The sequence below is a fragment of the Peromyscus maniculatus genome, chromosome 10, assembly GCF_049852395.1.
Source record: "Peromyscus maniculatus bairdii isolate BWxNUB_F1_BW_parent chromosome 10, HU_Pman_BW_mat_3.1, whole genome shotgun sequence".
NCBI lineage: Eukaryota > Metazoa > Chordata > Mammalia > Rodentia > Cricetidae > Peromyscus > Peromyscus maniculatus.
In genome coordinates, this window is record NC_134861.1 from 10,545,455 (window position 1) to 10,564,213 (window position 18,759).

At 49.6% G+C, this 18,759-nt stretch overlaps 2 protein-coding genes across 12 annotated transcripts in view; one reads left to right on the forward strand and one right to left on the reverse strand.

Moving 5' to 3' along the window:
* The window catches only part of Adcy1 (adenylate cyclase 1), a 129,624-nt gene that overhangs the window by 73,769 nt on the left and 37,096 nt on the right, over positions 1-18,759 (forward strand). The window contains exons 6-11 of the mRNA XM_006973013.4: positions 2,615-2,773; positions 3,576-3,717; positions 5,428-5,583; positions 12,807-13,001; positions 13,137-13,234; positions 14,672-14,756. Coding sequence (XP_006973075.2) covers positions 2,615-2,773; positions 3,576-3,717; positions 5,428-5,583; positions 12,807-13,001; positions 13,137-13,234; positions 14,672-14,756 — 835 coding nt within the window. The remainder of the gene's footprint in view (positions 1-2,614; positions 2,774-3,575; positions 3,718-5,427; positions 5,584-12,806; positions 13,002-13,136; positions 13,235-14,671; positions 14,757-18,759) is intronic.
* LOC107400698 (uncharacterized) overlaps positions 1-18,759 on the reverse strand; it is a 30,690-nt gene that overhangs the window by 5,941 nt on the left and 5,990 nt on the right. For 5 of the 11 annotated variants that reach the window (XM_076545938.1, XM_076545940.1, XM_076545941.1 and 2 more), the window contains exons 1-2: positions 2,001-5,434; positions 1,365-1,522 (exon numbers count right to left, since the gene is read on the reverse strand). In XM_076545938.1, the coding sequence (XP_076402053.1) occupies positions 4,126-5,226 (1,101 nt within the window). In that variant the 5' untranslated portion in view covers positions 5,227-5,434 and the 3' untranslated portion in view covers positions 1,365-1,522; positions 2,001-4,125. Of the gene's footprint in view, positions 1-28; positions 1,015-1,364; positions 1,523-2,000; positions 5,435-5,496; positions 5,565-18,759 lie in introns of those variants that run through there. The other 6 variants (XM_076545945.1, XM_076545944.1, XR_013042757.1 and 3 more) reach the window with 5 other exon arrangements.

Genomic DNA, 18,759 nt, shown 5'->3' on the forward strand with positions numbered 1-18,759 from the left:
GCCTTCCAAGTGCACAAAGTGCTTTCTTTCTAAATAGATATTATCTACCCTGGCCTTGCTTTTGAGCTGCTCTGCTGAATTGGGAAATGCACGGGTTTCCCCCCAGTGACCCACCTCTGAGCTGGTGAGGACAGATTGCCCCATCAGTAAGTCATTGGTGGATGCCCATGGTCTCTAGGCTAACGTTCCTATACCCAGGCATTTCTTTCTTCACCTGGCTGTGTGTGAGCCACAGCACATGCCAGTCTCTCAGTACAGACTAACCTTGAGGATTGCTTTGTCTAAGTACTGGATTCTGGTTTTTAGAGTCAGCCTTGTGGATGTGTTTAATTGGAGTTTTCTCTGGGGTGGAGAATGCTATATACTTCCGAATTTCCACTCACTACAAAAAAAAAAAATCTGGCATAATATTTAGGGGACCTTGGGATTCTGAGCATGTATATTAAAGCCGATGATTGCATTTTTATAGATGGTGAAGCGGAGGCCCGGGAGGGGAAGTTAGGAGCCCTTGTGTTGAAGGCACAAGTTGGAACGCATTGGGTGGAAGGGGGTTGCTGTAGTCTTCTATCATGCAAGGATGGAGGCTGGGGGCCGCCTCAGGCACATGTGTTATCTCTGCTTCTGGGGAATTCTGCCTAGATGACAGCAAATCACTGTTTCGAGTGCCCATTCCACCCTTTCTATTTTTTCTCTGTTGTGTGCACAGCTGTATCCATGGTGCTTGGAAGAATGGCCAAGCAATGTGAACTCAGCAGGTTCTTGTTGAACAGAACGCAGATTCGTCCTTTCATCTACGCTCTTGGTTTTATGTCGGCCAGGATCTATGTACACCGAGAGGGGAGAAGGGCCCTGTGCCTCAGGATTGGCTGCTTCCTATTGGGATCCAGCACCAACCAGGGTCAGGACCGCATTCTTCCAACATAGGAAATACTTGTGATAGATAAGTCACTCTGAGAGCATAAATAAGAAATAATAGGATGAATAAAGCCGATGGGCTGTGGAAATCCTGGTGTCCTGGAAAGGAAGTAAAAGTTTATGTTGGATTTGGACAAATCGTGCTTGGGTATAAGGGAGCCAAGAGGTGCCACAGCAGAACAGCTGGATGGGCTGTTTCGTTAGAAGACACTCTCCAGGGTGCTATGGATTCAGTGGTGCCAGCCTTGACATACCAGAGGCAGAAGCTGCCAGGAAAGACTGAGTGTTGGCAGACGGTGTTAGGTGCCAGACATGGGGGGGCCTTGTGAGCTTAGGCGGATCCCAGCTCACAGGGATCCAAAACAGCTGGTTTGGAAGGCTTAAGGGAGCTTGTGGGCATTTGTAGACACGGGCAAATGCATATCCTGGCAGTCCCCAGGCTGCCTTACCTTTTGTGACTGCGGAAACAGAGATGGTGAATGTGCTCCAGAACAGGAAGGGCAGGTGTCTCCACGAACGTTGCTCATGTTGCTCATGTGGGTTTGAAAATGCAGATTTTCTTATTGGAGTTTCATTTCAGTGTCTCTTATTGAAGATTGGCAGGCCACTGGGAACAAAGTTAAAGTTTTAAAAGTTTCATTCAAAATGTGAAAAACAAAATGGATCTTAAAGACTTAGCAATAGTCTGACTTCCACTTGTACTTCTGGAATCACTGAAACTGATTCTGCACTAGGAATTCAGGTCCCTGCCCTTGGGCTGCATCTGGCTCTTGCATCTTGCCTGCCCAAGCACAGAGGCAAGGGGCAGCTGTCCTATTTGAAAGACAGATCAGGGGAGCACCTGGTGGGGACCAAGGGGAGGCCAGAGGGTATGGGTATATGTTGTGCATGTATGCCAGGTGGGAGCAGGGTGGGCAGTTTGTAAACAGAAGTCAGGGTGAAGGTTAGCCAGACACCGGGCAGGGTCAATCCATACATGCTCTTTTATTACTGAAAATGTGACCTGCAACATCCTCCTAGGTGATACCACACAGACCAGAGGGAGTCTCACTGAAGGCTGCACTGTTGGCCATATGATCACACACCTTCAGTGACAAGGAGATGGTGTTCTTCCCAGAGTCCCTCGTGGAGCATCCCTTGGTGTTCTCTAAGAATGGAATAGAAAAGGCTGGAAGGAGGTGGTTTACATCTCCTGCATTGAGGTGTACCAGGGGAGCTCTGAAGCAATTCCAGACATTGTCAGTGCTAATGTTGCCAGAGCCAGACTCACACGCCAGGACACTGAGTCTCAGGGACCAAGAGTGGTGTATCCTCAGTTGGCCAGACTGGCTGGTGCCCAAGTCCTTAATTCCTTCTGCACGTGCTCTGCCTTCGTCCACTTCCCCAGACTGTTTCCTCAGAAGATCTACGTTGAGGTCCTGGGTTCATTTCTTCTTGGAGACTTCCCTGGGTGGGGAGGGGCGGGAGGATGCTATGTGGGTAGTTCACAGAGTTTGCTGCCCATCGATGTGGCTGACTTTTAGCTCACGGGTAGGCAGAGATGTGCTGCTGTCCTCTGATCAGACACCCTGGTACCTGTCACATCACAAACCCAAGCAGCCTATTCCCCTGTGCTCATGGCTTCACAGTGCAGCCGTGACAGCCTACTGAGGTCCCTGCCAGGCAGCCTTCGGCCCCATGCCCTGTACCTGTGTTACAGATCCGTGGCCGAGGCTACTGAAGTGGACCTGAACATGCGTGTCGGGCTACACACCGGCAGGGTCCTCTGTGGAGTCCTGGGCCTACGCAAGTGGCAATACGATGTCTGGTCCAATGATGTGACCCTGGCCAATGTCATGGAGGCTGCTGGCTTACCTGGGTAAGTTGTAGCTTGGGTGGAAGGTGGCCGAGCGCCTTTGCTAGAGTCCTCATTTCAAGCATTTGATCCTGAGGGTACTTGGGTAGGTTCACCTTTGACCCTCCATAGGACCTGGCTGAGGTCCAGTGCACATCTGCAGAAACCCAGTGTGGGTCAGACCAGATGTGCATGGGGACTTTATCCTGGTACATGGGGTATTCTCGTGCCTTGTTATTACTTCTGTGTTTTATTTTCTCACACCTCTGCATGGAAAATGCTGTGACTTTAGAGTCAATTCATGCCCCGACCATTTACCCTGTCTCTCAGTCAGCTGCAGAGTTTGAACATGAACTCAAGGCTTTCTCCTATAGGGAATTCAGAAAATCTAGGGAAGAGCTGGCCTGGCAGAGAAGCAGAAGGTGGAGGTTCCCTTAGCATTTTCCACTGCCCTCTGCCCTCTGGCCCCCGCATCCAGGACCTGCAGCTCCTCATTGGGCTGGCTGTGAAGTCTTCCCCTTTCTTTTTCCACTCTGCTTTGTTCTCATCTTCTTTATTACAAACTTCTGATTGTTTCTTTCTCTCCGTTGGGGCTCTTCCTGATCCTTTGTGGCTTTCGCCAACCCGATCCTGCCTTCCTGGCTGTGCACCCCATCACTTGGCTTGCCTGGGCCTTCCAGTCCTTTCTTCCCAGGTTACTCACGCATTGGAACATGAGTGCATGTGCCCCAACCTCTGCTGTGACCCCAAGTGAGAGTGCCTCACCCAGGACCCTGCGCAGCCACGCTTGTGAGTTCACACTCAGCTTTGCATCCTTCTCTCATAGGAAGGTTCACATCACAAAGACGACCCTCGCGTGCTTGAATGGGGACTACGAGGTCGAGCCGGGTCATGGCCACGAGAGGAACACCTTCCTGAGAACTCACAACATCGAGACCTTCTTTATTGTGCCATCCCATCGGAGAAAGGTGGACAGCCCGCCCCCCTCATTCAGTCATGAAACAGCCTGGCCCAGCAGAGCTTTAAAGAAACCATGGTTCTCACCTCCTGCTCTCCCATGTGGGCTGAGATATATTGGGTGCAGGGCTTTGTATCATATATGTAGGAGGGGGAGAAGAGACAAGAGTTGGTAAGAGTCTGGAGAGCCAGCAATCTGGGGATGACCGGGCCACTTCGGGTCCTTTGTCCTTTCTGTGGCCCCTCCTTTGCATAGTGGCCATGAACTTCCTGAAAGAGGTTGGGGTACAAATCTTTGTAAACTTACAGATGCTGTGCAAGAGGGCGCTCTGACCATCCTGCGTTGGATGCTTCAGGTCACACAGCCAGGAAAAAAATGATGTGGTCAGGATTGAGGGGGACAGAGATGCTTCCAAGGCTCAGATGACCGTTCGAGCTGATTGGATGGCCTGGAATAAATCGAGGGTTCTGACACAGATGAGGGGTGGGCTCAGAGGAGGGGGTGAACTCAGGCGAGTGAAGGGGTTCAGGTAACTATGCTTGTTAGGTGAGGGTGTGTGTTCAGGTGAGGGTGTGTGCTCAGGTGAGGGTGTGTGTTCAGGTGAGGGTGTGTGCTCGGGTGAGGGTGTGTGCTCGGGTGAGGGTGTGTGCTCGGGTGAGGGTGTGTGCTCGGGTGAGGGTGTGTGCTCGGGTGAGGGTGTGTGTTCAGGTGAGGGTGTGTGTTCAGGTGAGGGTGTGTGTTCAGGTGAGGGTGTGTGTTCAGGTGAGGGTGTGTGCTCAGGTGAGGGTGTGTGCTTAGGTGAGGGTGTGTGCTCGGGTGAGGGTGTGTGTTCAGGTGAGGGTGTGTGTTCAGGTGAGGGTGTGTGTTCAGGTGAGGGTGTGTGTTCAGGTGAGGGTGTGTGTTCGGGTGAGGGTGTATGCTCGGGTGAGGGTGTGTGCTCGGGTGAGGATGTGTGCTCGGGTGAGGATGTGTGCTCAGGTGAGGATGTGTGCTCGGGTGAGGGTGTGTGCTCAGGTGAGGGTGTGTGCTCGGGTGAGGGTGTGTGCTCAGGTGAGGATGTGTGTTCGGGTGAGGGTGTGTGCTCAGGTGAGGGTGTGTGCTCAGGTGAGGGTGTGTGTTCAGGTGAGGGTGTGTGTTCAGGTGAGGGTGTGTGTTCAGGTGAGGGTGTGTGCTCGGGTGAGGGTGTGTGCTGTGTGTGCTCGGGTGAGGGTGTGTGTTCAGGTGAGGGTGTGTGCTGTGTGTGCTCAGGTGAGGGTGTGTGTTCAGGTGAGGGTGTGTGCTGTGTGTGCTCGGGTGAGGGTGTGTGTTCGGGTGAGGGTGTGTGCTCGGGTGAGGGTGTGTGCTCGGGTGAGGGTGTGTGCTCGGGTGAGGGTGTGTGCTCAGATGAGGGTGTGTGCTCAGGTGAGGGTGTGTGCTCAGATATAGGTAGGTCCTCACATGATGATTTAGGTGGGAGATGGTTCTCTTGAAGGTGTGGGTTCTGGTTCGGGTGATGGGTTAGGTGAGTGGGCCTGTTCATGTGAAGGTACTGGTTTAGTTGAAAGTGCGGGCTCACATGAGAGGGAGTACATAGATTTCTGGATGCCTGGCGTGCAGGAGGTACCAGGCCACTTAATTTCGGTGCCCTGTAGTTCCTATCACTATTAAGGTCACGTTTCCATCCCGAGAGTCAAGATCTGCTTCATTGACCATATCTTCCCCCACCCTTGTCTTTGGATAGATATTTCCTGGCTTGATTCTCTCGGATATCAAACCAGCCAAGAGGATGAAGTTCAAGACTGTCTGCTACCTGCTGGTGCAGCTCATGCACTGCCGGAAAATGTTCAAAGCTGAGATCCCTTTCTCCAACGTGATGACCTGTGAGGACGATGACAAGGTAAGAATGGCCAAGGGACACAGGGTACCGCTCCCTGTCCTCGTCCCTGGTGCAGCTTGGCTAGAACTCTCCTCATCCCGATACCCTCACGACCCTGTGACTCAGCACAAGTTGTATGTCACTGTGAACTTCGTATTTATCCAAGTCTAAGTTCACGGTACACACATGTTGTCCTGCTGTTTGGTCGTTCGGGTCTGTTGTCTTAGCCTTCCAATCTTGAGCTTGATCCTCTGAGTCTCTCTCTTCCTATCCTCATGGGCTCCTGTGCCCCTTACTATGTTCATGTCTTAACTTCTCACATTACATGGGGAATGTGGAAAGGGGTGCAGGAAGTGATTGGGGGGAACTGGACTTGCATGTGTGAAAAGTTCAGCTGGCATGACACAGCCTTGATTTCCAGCTTGGTGTGTCAGCCGGCCCAGGCTACCACAACAAAAGAGCCCGATCTGAGAGGGGTAGAACTCCCTGGAAGCTAGCTGTCCAAGGTCAGGGTACCTGCCGGCCTAGTCTCTCCTTGGCTTGCAGAAGCCATCTTCTTGGTGTGTCCTTATGGTGGCAGGCACGGGACTCTGGTCTCACCTCCTCTCCTTATAAGGGCCTAATCCCATCAGGACCTCCTCTAAAGGAAATCACCTCCAACTCCTCCATTGTCATGTCGGAGCTAGAGTTTCAGCACTTGAATTTGGGGGTGATGTGTTGTTGTTTGTTCTTCTTTGGGGGGGGCACCATTCAGCTCTCAAATAAACCACACATGGTAGCTTATTCTTAATTATGAATGTCCGGCCTTAGCTTGGCTTAGTTTCTAGCCAGCTTTCCTTAACTTACTCGACTACCTTTTGCCTCTGGGCTTTTCCCTCTCTATTCCTAAATACCTTTCTTTGTTTTTTACTCCGTGGCTGGCAGTGTAGATGGGTGGCTGGCCCCTGGAGTCCTCCTCCTCCTTCTCTGACTCCTTCTTGATCTGTTCTCTTTCCAGATTTCTCCCTCTATATATTCGTCTCTGCCTGCCAGCCCTGCCTATCCTTTCTCCTGCCTTGCTATTGGCCAGTTCTTTATTAAACCATCAGGTGTTTTAGACGGGCACAGTAATGCAGCTTCACAGAGTTAAACAAATGCAACATAAACAAAAGTAACACACCTTCAAATATTCTGCTACAGTGATGTAAGCCTTCAACCCATCATAGCTGGTCATGCTTTCTTCCTCTCACTGGGTCCAGCCTTCCAGGGCTGCTGCTGAATTCAGAGCTGTTCCAGTTCGCTGTGAGATGGCACTTGTGTGTTCTTGTCCATCCTTGGTGCTCCATCTTATGCTATGGCCACACGACACACTTTCACTTAGGTCACCTTGGGACCGGTACCCCATGTCCCCAGAGGGCCTGTCTGGAAAGGAATTATGTTGCCATTTCTTTCCCTCCACTTTCTTCTTTTATTTTTCCTGGAAGGCCTACTGTTTGGATGTTGATGCTCTTGAACTGACTGAACCCTCACCACCCACCCCCCCAAGCTCTTTCCTTCTATGTTCTGCAAAGTTTTTTTTTTTTTTTTCAACTTTATCATCAGTCTTTGTTAGGCTTTGTATTGTTTTGACAAAACACCATGACCAAAAAGCAAGTTGGGGAGGAAAGGGCTTATTTGGCTTACACTTCAGCATTGCTGTTCATCACTGAAAGAAGTCAGGACAGAAACTCAAACAGGGCAGGGTCCTGGAGGCAGGAGCTGACGCAGAGGCCATGGAGGGGAGCTACTTACTGGCTTGCTTCCCATGGCTTGCTCAGCCTGCTTTCTTATAGAACCCGGAATCACCAGGCCAGGGATGGCTCCACCTATCATGGGCTGGGCCCATTCATCACTAATTGAGAAAATGCCTTAGACTGGGATCTGATGGAGGCATTTCCTCAACTGAGGCTCCTTCCTCTCTGATGACGCTAGCTTGTGTCAAGTTGACACATAAAACCAGCCAGTATGTCATCTGAAACTTCTGTTGAGCTTTTCAATTCTCAAAAATTCCAGGTACTCTTTGTTTTGTGAATAATTCCTTTATGAAATTGTATTCCCATGTCAGAGACCCCAGGCTGGCCTGGAAATTTGCCACGTAGCTAAGGATGCCCTTGAACTTCTGATTCTCCCGCCTTTACCTCCCAAGCACTGGGATTACAGATGTGTGGCATCACATCTGGTTTTATTTCATGCAGGGGATTGAACCCAGGGCTTCACAGGTACGCCATGCAAGCACTACAACCTCAGCTTCCACCACTTGCTGAGATTATTATTAACTTTTATGTTATTTGTGGGTGGGTGTGCATCCACATGCCTGTGTACCATGGGATGCGCGTGGATGCTTGCGGAAGTTGGTTTTCCAATGCCGTTATATGAGTTTTGAGGCCCAAACTCAGCCATCAGACATGGTAGCAGATGCCTTTCCCTGCTGAGCCATCTCACTGTCTCAAGACTTTTATTTTCTTTTATTTTTGAACGTGTATGTGGTGTGCATGCCTGTTGTGCATGTGTGTGTGTGTGTGTGTGTGTGTGTGTGTGTGTGTGTGTATTGGGGGGGTGCACTTGTGGACACATGCACGTGGAGGCCAAAGGTTGATGTTGGGCATCTTCTTCAATTGCTCTCCGCCTTATTCTTTGAGGCAGGGTCTCCCCCTGGAATCCAGAGCTCACCCAGACTGCTACTCTACCTAGTCGGCTGACTTAAAGGATCCCCAGACTGCATGCCTAGCTCTGGAATGACAGGTGGGCTGCCACGCCCGCCTGGTTCTGACGGGTTTTGGGAGCTGCATTCCAGTCCTTACTCTTGCTGCTTGCATGGAGGGTGCTTTGGCCGCTGGGCCCTTCTCTTCAACCCTCTCGTGGGGGTTTTAAGAATGAATTTCCGGTCCCAGAACCATCTGTTTGCACCGAGCAGCTTGCTTTCGTTTTTTTCCTTTTAGCGGGTCGGTCTGTCTTTGTCTGTAATCCCGTAGATACCCAGAGCCTTTCCTGCTTTGTTCTTGATGGAGAGAGTTAGCAAAGCTGGCTGCCAGTGCTGAGCCAGTGAAGGCGGCTCTCCAGTGCGGGCCTTCCTGTGGACACCGGGGGTTTCTGTCTTGGATGATCAGGCGGTCACGTGTGGGTCTTCCGATTTTCTGGGCATGTGGTGGTGATAATGGTGGTGTCTCAGGCTTTACTTCAACCACACAGGGCCCGAGACCCTGATGTCCCTTCTGGGGAAGACCCACATTGTTTTCTACAGGAGGCTTAGCAGAGAGCGTGGGGTGACCTCTGGGGCTCTACTGCCCCCTTGTGGATAGCTCTTGAGCGGAGCCAGTGCCTGAGCCTGAAGGTGCCAGGCTCCCCAGTGCCCAGTGTCCGGCCCTCTGAGATCACACCGACTTGACTTGTGTCTGTTGGCTCCAACCTGTTGCTACCTTTCCCACTGTTTTTTTCTCTGTTGTTACTGATTTTATACCCTTGAAAGAAACTTCCTGGTGCAGTTAGAGGTTTTTCGGGACAAAGCAAGATTCCGTTGCCTCTTGCTTATAGTGGTTCCTTGACCCAAAGACTTCTGTACATGAGTTCCTCTTTGCTGGAACTTTATCTGAGACTATTCTAAGAGCTCCATTCATGGTGGATCACATCAGGGAGGATTAGCTTTTATGTGTGCCAGGCAGCTGGAGGCTGCATTATACTAAATGCTTGGCTTCTGTCACAGATAGTAGGAATTTTAGCTCCAAATCTCTCTCTCTCTCTCTCTCTCTCTCTCTCTCTCTCTCTCTCTCTCTCTCTCTCTCTCTCTCTCTCTCTCACACACACACACACACACACACACACACACACACACACACACACACACCACTCAGGAGGCAGTGTTAATTGTCTTAGCAAGAATCTCCCTGCCCTTAATCTCTCATCACCTTCAATGTCTGGTAGGTTCCTCATCCCATCCATCCCGTCCTGGAGACGTGTGATCACCCAGAGCAACCTTCAGCAGGCATCCTGGTCACTTGAGCCAGAATGCTCTGACCTCTGATGTTTGCTCTGAGTAGTTGTCTGTCCACAGAGCCCTCCTTCCTCCTTGACTGTCCAGTCCCAGCTGCTGTGCTACGGTCAGAGTTGAATCCAAGAGCCCGTTGTCATGGCCTCTGCACCTTCTGCAAGGTCTTGTAGGAAGCCTGCCCCACTGTGTTCTAGCAAAGTGTCACTGAAATAATTTCCTTTTAACGACACCCCGACCCCAGCCTGGCCGGAGCCCCTGTGCCGTGTCTCTTCCACCATGCTTGCGGTTTTGAGTTCTCACCACTGTTGTTGGTAGCACCTCAGGGATGAGTCCTGACGGTGTACCCCAGCCCCCAAACACATTTACACCCCTTCTATTTGTCCTTTGGAGACTTTCCTGCCCACGGAGGTATTCGTTATGGATGACATCCCCAAACACATAAATGCACAAGAAAAAGAAATGAAAAGCATTTGTCACCCACCACCCCCAGGTAAGACCTGGCACTCTGACCCCTTCGGTGTCCCAAGTGTGGGACCTGGGGATTCTTTAAGGAGCTTCATTGTGTCGCAGATGCAGTTCGGCTGCCTGTCTCTCCTTCTCTTGCCTCGCTGTATCATGCGGTTGTATTTGCATCATGAACTATCCCTCAGTCTGAGTTTTCAGGCTTGGCGTAGATTTTTAAACCTAAGGAGAGATGGTTTATGTGGCATTGATATTTGGAGCTTTTCTGTTTTTATTGACTGAAGCAGGTCGTGGTACTTTTGTTTGTGAAAGTACAGTTTCATCCCTGGGCATTCTGTAAATACTATGCCTGGCGAGTATGGGCTGTGCACTTGGCACTGATCAGAGATTATGACGCCATGACCAGCAGTGACTGTCGAGGGGCCACACCAGCATGGGGGCCTTCTTTAGTCTTATCTTCTGATTTTTGAAACGTATTTGTTCCTCTGTTCTACACTCAGAAACCTCCCCATATTCATTCTCTCTGTTTCTCTGTCTCTTTCTGTCTGTGTCTGTCTGTCTGTCTGTCTCTGACTGACTGACTCTCTCTCTCTCTCTCTCTCTCTCTCTCTCTCTCTCTCTCTCTCTCTCTCTCGTGTGTGTGTGTATGTGTGTGTGTGTGTGTGTGTGTGTGCTGCTTTAAATCTAAGCTTATCAATTTAAAGCAACATGAAAGCCACTTGTGTGGGTGATATAGAAATCAAGTGTTCTGGATTGCTCCTCATTTTCTGTTTTCTTCTGGAAATCAGCTTGTGTGGGAAGCAGGTGGTAACTGTATGAACTGAGCTTTTTCTACCCCAGAAACGCCTTAGGCATTTGGAGGCCCACACAAATCCCAGCCTTTTCTTTGTGGCTGAATGGCCTCCAGGTGTGGGCACAGGCCTGACTTCCCTAAGCCGCTTATTGGTAAACAGGGACTTTATTTCTGGGTATCATGTTCATGGGTGCTGGGCACATCTAATTTCATGGGCATCTTAGTGAACAGTGCAAGGATAGCCTGGGGTTGGGGAGACGGCTGCTCTAACAGAGTGCTGTTTTAATCTTGGACTGCCGCTGCCAACCTGGGCTCTCCCAAGCATCTTGTTCTGGCTGTGGTGTGTGTAAACCCTGCCTTCTCCAGCCGCTTCAGCGTGGGGACTTAGCAAGGCTTGGAGTATTGCCAGTGTGTGGGACACTGTGTTTCCTTCCCTGTTTCCGGTCTGTCCGCAATTTGACAGGTCTCTCCTGAGCCTTTTGTATAAAAACGATGAGGGATGATTGTCATCTACATGAATTTACTGAGGATAACATTTAGCTTGTTTGGTCTACACTAATTGAAACCAATTGCAGTGACTTTTTAAATTATCTTGGTCAGTAATAATATGTACTTTAAGCAGGGCTATTGTTCTTCTTTTCCATCTAATAATTAAGCTAGATGATAGTAATAAGGCTGGGCATTCTATCTCATTCTGACTCTTAATGAAGATGCATAAGATTTTACCATTCTTCATGGTGTTTGAGCTAGGAATACTAACCGGAAGTGGTCCCTGCAAGTTAGTGTTTACATTTTTTTTTTGAGTAATAACTAGATGTTGTATTTTAGGAAATACTTCTGAGTGTGGATCAAGGTGATCTGCCAAGGGGCTTTTGCTTCTGCTATCTTTGGATACCTCAGGTCCTCTGACCTGACACAATGCAGTGGGGTGCCGTTTTGTTATGTAGGTTGAGGTAGTAGGCTAAGTTTGGTATAACTGAGAAGTTGGAGATTCTTGGCAAATAGACTTTCACATGGTCATTGGCTGCCATTGTGTGGTTATTTCTACTTTTATGGTTTACCGTTCTTGATTGTTTGGCCAAGAGACCATAGCTTTCCTCATGGCCCCTGCACCCATTGACATTTCCAGTTGTGGCTCCTCTAGCTCCTGGTCTGGGGTAGATGTGACGAAAGATGCCCCATGGGACCCCTTGTCACATACAGTTCCTCTTTGCGTCCCAGAGTTCTGAAAGTCCACTCTCCCTCTCCACCTTTCAGAGCCTTGTGTTAATTTTGTGTGTATTATCTGTGTTTTGCTGCTTTATTGGAGTGCGGAGGAGTCTGTTCATTCCATCCTTTCTGCAGCTGCACTGTAGTATTTTAGCAGTCTGTCTTCTGATGAGATGTGGGCAGTATCAGAGTCCCCGCTCTGAATCCTTGACTGTGAGACCACAGCAGGTGCCTTGGATTGGACTGCTTTCCTTTCCTCAATCTGGTATCTTCTTACACCTGCCATGTGATGTACAGGACAGGGGCTCACACTCTGGTCCTTCCAGCCCAGGCTACCTGTCACTTCTCCCCATTCCTCCCTCAAAGGCAAAGACTAGATCTGCCTTCCAGGCTCCCCTTCCTACATATGTGGGCTTCTGAGTGAAGGTGGTTACTCCATCCACCACGAAGCCTTCCTGCGTGTGTGGGATAGTGGGTACAGGTGGCTGCTTATCCTGAGCATATTTGTTACCGAATCCCACAGCCCTCTCTACACTGATACCAAACAGGCATTCTGTAATTTGCAATACAGACCTGGGAACCTGAATATTGGGTGTTAGGACACCGCCCTTGCTAACTCTGGCCAGCAGGGGCAGCGCTATGACAGTGTCTCAGCGTTCTGAACCTAGCCCAGACTGCAGCAGATAAGGGATGGCTGACTATCAAGGGTACTTGGGTGCTTTTGTTCAAAGGGTGGAGCATTTGATGCTATTTTCTCTATTTCTGTGGCGGCTACAGCGGAGGGCACTGAGAACAGCCTCGGAGAAGCTCAGAAACCGCTCATCTTTCTCTACCAACGTGGTCTACACCACCCCGGGCACACGTGTCAACAGGTACATCAGCCGTCTTCTTGAAGCCCGCCAGACAGAGCTGGAGATGGCAGACCTGAACTTCTTTACCCTGAAGTACAAACATGTTGAACGAGAGCAAAAAGTACGTGGCTGGGGGCTCCATCCTTGTCCATGTCCCCCAGGACTCTGTGTCTTCGAGGTGGGTTGATCAATCTCTTGTTCTCTCTCTTTCTCTCCCTCCTCCTTCTCCCGTCTCCCTCTCCCCCCTCCCCCACAGTACCACCAGCTTCAGGATGAGTACTTCACCAGCGCTGTTGTCCTCGCCCTCATCCTGGCTGCCTTATTTGGGCTTGTCTACCTTCTGATAATTCCACAGTAAGTGCTGCTCCCGCGCTAGCCAGTCAGTGATAAGGGGAAGGTGACCAAGAATCCCAGGTCTCCGCGGGTACTGGTTATTTTTCTTGTTTTTGTGACTGGCTGAAGGGAAGGAGGGCTGATTTGGGCTCCCGGTCTGAAGCTACAGTTCATCATGACGGGAAATGTGACATCAGGAGAGACTTTCAGCTTTGGTGGTAGGAGCCTGAGGCTGTTAGCTGACGTCAGGATGGATCTAGACGTGGAGTGTGTGTGACTCGAGGCCCATCCTCTGGGACTCACTTCCTCCCGTGAGGCCCCACATCCTGAAGTGGTTGTTGGCAGCCTACCCAGAGAGTGCCACTGTCCGGGGACCAAGTGTTCCAACCCATGTCACTCTGAAACCAAACCCTGGGGTTGGACCTGGGTGTCCTTATGTGCTAGAGATCCACGTCCCAGTCACTCTTCTGTTGTGCCTGGCATTTGAGGAGGGCACCGGCCACCGGCCTTCCTTCTTTCTACACTCCAGTCAGTACTTTGACAAGCCTGTTGGCATACAGCATCGTCACTGTTTTTAGTTTTTCATTTGTTGAACTCCAAGGCTTTCTGTTTTTGTTGTTGTTGTTGTTGTTGTTTGTTTTTTGGGTTTTGTTTGTTTGTTGTTGTTTTGGCTTCTTCATTCATGTGGCATGCACTTTTTTGTCCTCAGAGGGGCTTCTGAGGAAACCACGTAGCTTTTCTGCTTTCTGGGTCCACATCACTTTAAAAAACATTAAAATGAAAAAAAAAAGTCAACACTACAAAGGAAGAAACTCTAGTGATTGAAATGACAGTTAACCATCATATGAGTCTTTATAGGCTTGGAGTTTTTGTTTGGGTCCAGGAAGACACCAGGAAGTCTCCAGGTATCCTTTTCTTTGGGCCCTTGTTTCCTAGTAGGACCTACCTTGAGGGCACAACATCTCCTTAGAATTTTCAGAAAGCACATAGAAGTTCTCTATACCTGTTACGAACAGGAAGCCTTGGCTGTGGGCTGCGCAGACAGCTGTGAACTTGGCAGTCTACTGGATGGTTTTGTCTAGGGGTTATGGTTTTTTTTTTTTTTTCTAGAAACATCTTTCCCAGACAAATATCAATAGTACAGCTCCATGAAGTTGAACATTTCCTCCATTAGGACAAAAGGTCTTTCAGAAAGTCATGTGACCTGAAGCCAAGGCTGAACTTTGGGGTGAGGTAGTATGGATGAGGATGGTCTTGGGAACCTCACCCAGGAGGCCCAAGTGTCTTCACTAGGAGAGAACCAGGTGAAGTGAGTCCCCAGGGCCCGTGACAAGTGAATAATGCAATGCTTCCTTGTGAGGTTCTGGGGGCCTGGAAGAGAGGCCCAGCTCTGAGGCACCTATCTGATACATCGTACCTAGCTCCCACCTAACGGTGACCTGTGTCCTCTGTCTCCAGGAGTGTGGCTGTCCTGCTGCTGCTGGTGTTTTCGATCTGCTTCTTGGTGGCCTGTATCCTGTACCTGCACATCACGCGGGTCCAGGTATGTTTGTGTGTCTTCTACAGGTGTCTGGGTATGTGAGTCTGTGTCCAAGACTCACGTACCTGAGTACTCTATGTGTAGACTCGTGGCAAAGTGGTGCCATCCTTCATTCTCAGCGGCAAGTAGAAGATACCTGCCCACGTGACAGGTGCTGGTGAAGTCCAGTATACTGTGCCCTATGCAGTGTTTTGGGGGGCTGCCTTCTTGGCACAGTCAGTGGGTGGTAAGTATTGATGGACAAGGACCTTGAAGCATTGACTTTGCAACTTGGTTGGAGAGTCCAGGATAGTTTGTTTCTTGTGCGTCCATGCTAGTGGTCTAAGGTGGGCGTGGTCCAGGTGGGCTCTCTTTGCTGTCATGACCCTGACACTCAAGTGCAGTTTGGGTCTTTGGAACAAAGGCTGAGCATCATATTCTTGCCCACTCATTGCCTCTTAGAGCTCTGTTTCTCTTGGCCCTGGGACCTTTTCTCATAGGCTCAGCCCATTTCCCAGTACCCCATCTCCAGCACACCCCTCCCGACTGGTGATGTTAGACTTAGGTTTACTTTTGTATAATTATTGAAAACTGCAACCCCCTGAGAGGATTTAGTCCAGTCTCACTCACTTAACGCCATCATTATTCCCAGGCACATCTTGACTTTTTTTTTTTTTTCTAATTTAAAAAATACTCTATATTAAGACTACATTTACAGCTTGTTGGCTCCCATAGGTTGAGTGACATTTAGTTTGAAATTTCCGGCTTCAAACAGTATTGCCTTTGTCATAGAATTTCAACGAAAGCACGGCATCAGGATCGTAATTTTCAAAGCTGTCATCGATGGGAGCCAGTATGTCTACGTGATGGTGTGCAAACAGCACAATACATGCAAGAAGTGTGAAGTTGTGTGTGCGTGGGTGGCACAGGGCCGGGGGTGTGTGTGTGTGCAGACAGTACCCCACAGCATAGCTGGGGAACACAGAGCCCCTGGAGCCCCACCCAACAGCTCATCAGGGGACCCCAGTTCCCCCGGGCAGAGTCATACCACTGTCTTCATGACCTAACATCTTGCCTAAAAAACTAATATTCAAGCCCAAACACCACCCAGCGCTGTAGTCTGCATGTCCTGGGAGACCGAATTGTGATGATGGCCTGCCCGAAACCACCCCCTGTGAAAACACAGCTGCACTCCTGGATGGGGACTCAGGCCAGAATAACAACTCCTGGATGTTAACAGTCAAGTCAGCTGGCCTCCCCTGCCCACTCCCAGCCTCACCAAAGAGCAGCGTGGAGGATTTCCTAAATGGGTGTTTCTGAAGCGGCAGCTCCCAAAGCTTCAGAGGTTGGCCTTCTCTGGTGCCTGGATTCAAACCAGCTGACACATGGGAAACAGAGAGGAACCTGCTCTCAGCTGGAGCAGAGGCGGGAAGGGGGGGGGCCTGAGGGGGGGGCTGGGGGGGGACTCAGCTCCCAGAAAGGTGCACCAGGTCAGGGTGGATGAACTAAAGCGGTGCATGATGCCTGGTGTCCTCTGGGCTGTGCTGGGCTCTACACTTCATTTGGGGGATGATTAGGCTAGTACGGAGGCTGTGGGAATAGTTGTGGGATAGAGGCCGGGGGAGCGGGGACAACCGGCAGGTCAGCAAGCAGGAGAGAATCCAGCATGGGCAGCCACACAGGTAGGACTAGGGACAGCTTCTGGGATATATCTCCAAGGAGACTATGGCATTGACAGCTTAGATATACTTTCCTCCACAGTGGCCATGGGGACAGTTGCATTGGCCCCAGTTCCTAAAGACAACTCACTTCCTACTTAGTTCGTTAAGTACATTCACAGGCTCAATACTGAGCACGGGACAGAGAGGACTGGAGGAAGAACCCAGGGTTGCTTCAAGCCAGATGACTGTTTCATTTTGCACAGTCTCTCTGCCGCTTAGTGCTAGTAGTGGCCCAATGCTGGCCTCCCTTGAGGAGGCCACAATATGATAGCAGTCCCAGCTTACATCTACCAGACAGGATCATGCACCTAGAACAGGAGACTCTGCTCTCCAAGTCATTCAAAAGATCCATTAGCCTCCTGCTCGGGGTGTCAGCCTCCACCGGGTGCACTCAGAGGAGCAGAACATGGATGATGTGCATATCCATCTGGACAGGGACCTGACTGTGATGAGGCTGGTGTCAGCCTCTGGACTGGAGTCTGTGGTTTGCAGACCCAGGAGAGGTAAAGCAAGGACACCTTTTCTACCTTGCTCCTTGGAAATTTTCCCATTTGTTCCTACTGCTGAAGTCCTTCCCAGAGAAAGGAAGTCAGCATGAGGAGGCGACTGGACTCCGGTACTCACTGCCACGCTATTGACAGTTGCCAAGACAGACTCTTCCTAAAGCATCCCTGACTGATGAACAGCATGTCAAAGTCATCTCCGTTTCCCGCTGCTTCCTGAGATAGCCACAGCCAACAGACACACAACATCGCTGCTTGTGAGCTCCCAGCTCTAGAGAGTGTAGTCCATCTATCTATATGTCTCTTGATATCTAAGAGCAGGTGCCGCGGCGTCTCAAGAGGCTGCGGGAATGACTGACGCCAGGTCCATTCTGGTTGGTAGAATTCAGTTCCGGGCAGTTGTGAGACTCATCCTTTCCTTGCTGGCTGCTGCTGCGCCCTCCTCCAAACCCTCAGTGGCACAGCGACCCTTTCTAGCAGTCCACTCCATCTTCCTTCCTTCCACCATCCAGAAAAAGCTCTTTTATTTTTTTCCTTACATTTTTATTTTTAATTAAAAATAGTTATCAACTATATTTATTGGACACAATATGATGCTATTTTTATGTTGCAGAATGATTAATTCAAGCAAGTGAACATATTTGTTATTCACACACAGTGGCTTTTTTGTTTGTTTTGTCCTGAGATCAGTTTTGAAGCCTGTAATACATTGCCATTCACTGTAGCTGCTGTACTGTGCGGTCCGTCTCACAACCTCATTCTTCCCATCTAACCGAAATTTTGCAGCATTCTCCCGTGAACTCCTTACCCGATCTTCTGGCATCTACCATTCTTCACTCCACGTCTGTGAATTTGAGTCTTCGATGCCACACCCAAGTGAGATCATGCAGTGTATTTCTGCCCGGGGTTTTCTTTACTTAAAGTAACTTCCTCCAGGTTTACCAATGTTTGGTGGTACAAATTGGGAGGATTTGCTTCTTTTATGAGGCTGAATGGTACTCCGCTCTTCTTTGTCTGCCCATCGATCAGCAGGATACTGTGGGTTCGGTTGACTCCATCTTGGCTACTGTGAGTAGTGCTGAAATGAACTTGGGAGAACACCAGCCTCGCCTTCACTTTATTTTCTGAGAGAGAATCTCCTGTATCCCAGAGAGATCTCCAACTTTCCCTGCAGTCAGGGAAATTCTGGACCTCCTCCTTCTACCTCTTGAGTTCTGGGGTTCCAGGCGTGTGATCCACACCTTGTTTCATGCAGTGCTGGGGGTGGAACTCAGGAATTTGTGTATCCCAGACAAGCACCCTGCTAGCTACACCGCCTGTCTCCTCTTCGTCATATTGATTTCTTTCTTTTGGATGTAGAGCTAGTGGGAGGATTACTGGCTCACATGGCAGTTCTGTTCTTAGTCTGAGGACAGATCTCCATTCTGTTTTCTGCAATGGTTGTGCTAATGTACATTCCCGCCCCTGTGGTTGTCACTTGTCACTTGAGAAGTCACTCTAGCCGGGCATGAGCATCTCATTATGGTTTTAGTTGGTATGTCTCCAGTGATTTGTGATGAATGCTGCCCCCATATCAGCATCAGACTTTTGTCTATATTCATTTGCAAAGCATATGTTAAATCCTTCGCCGGTTTAAAAATTGGATTATTCGTTTACTTGCTGTTGAATTGTCTGTGTTCCACATGTATTTTGGTTATTTATCCCCTCATCATCTGTGTGCTTTACAAACAATGTTTCCTAATCTGTGAGTTATTTCTTTATTAATTATCATAGATGCCAAAGCTCTGTGGTATTTGTGTTTCT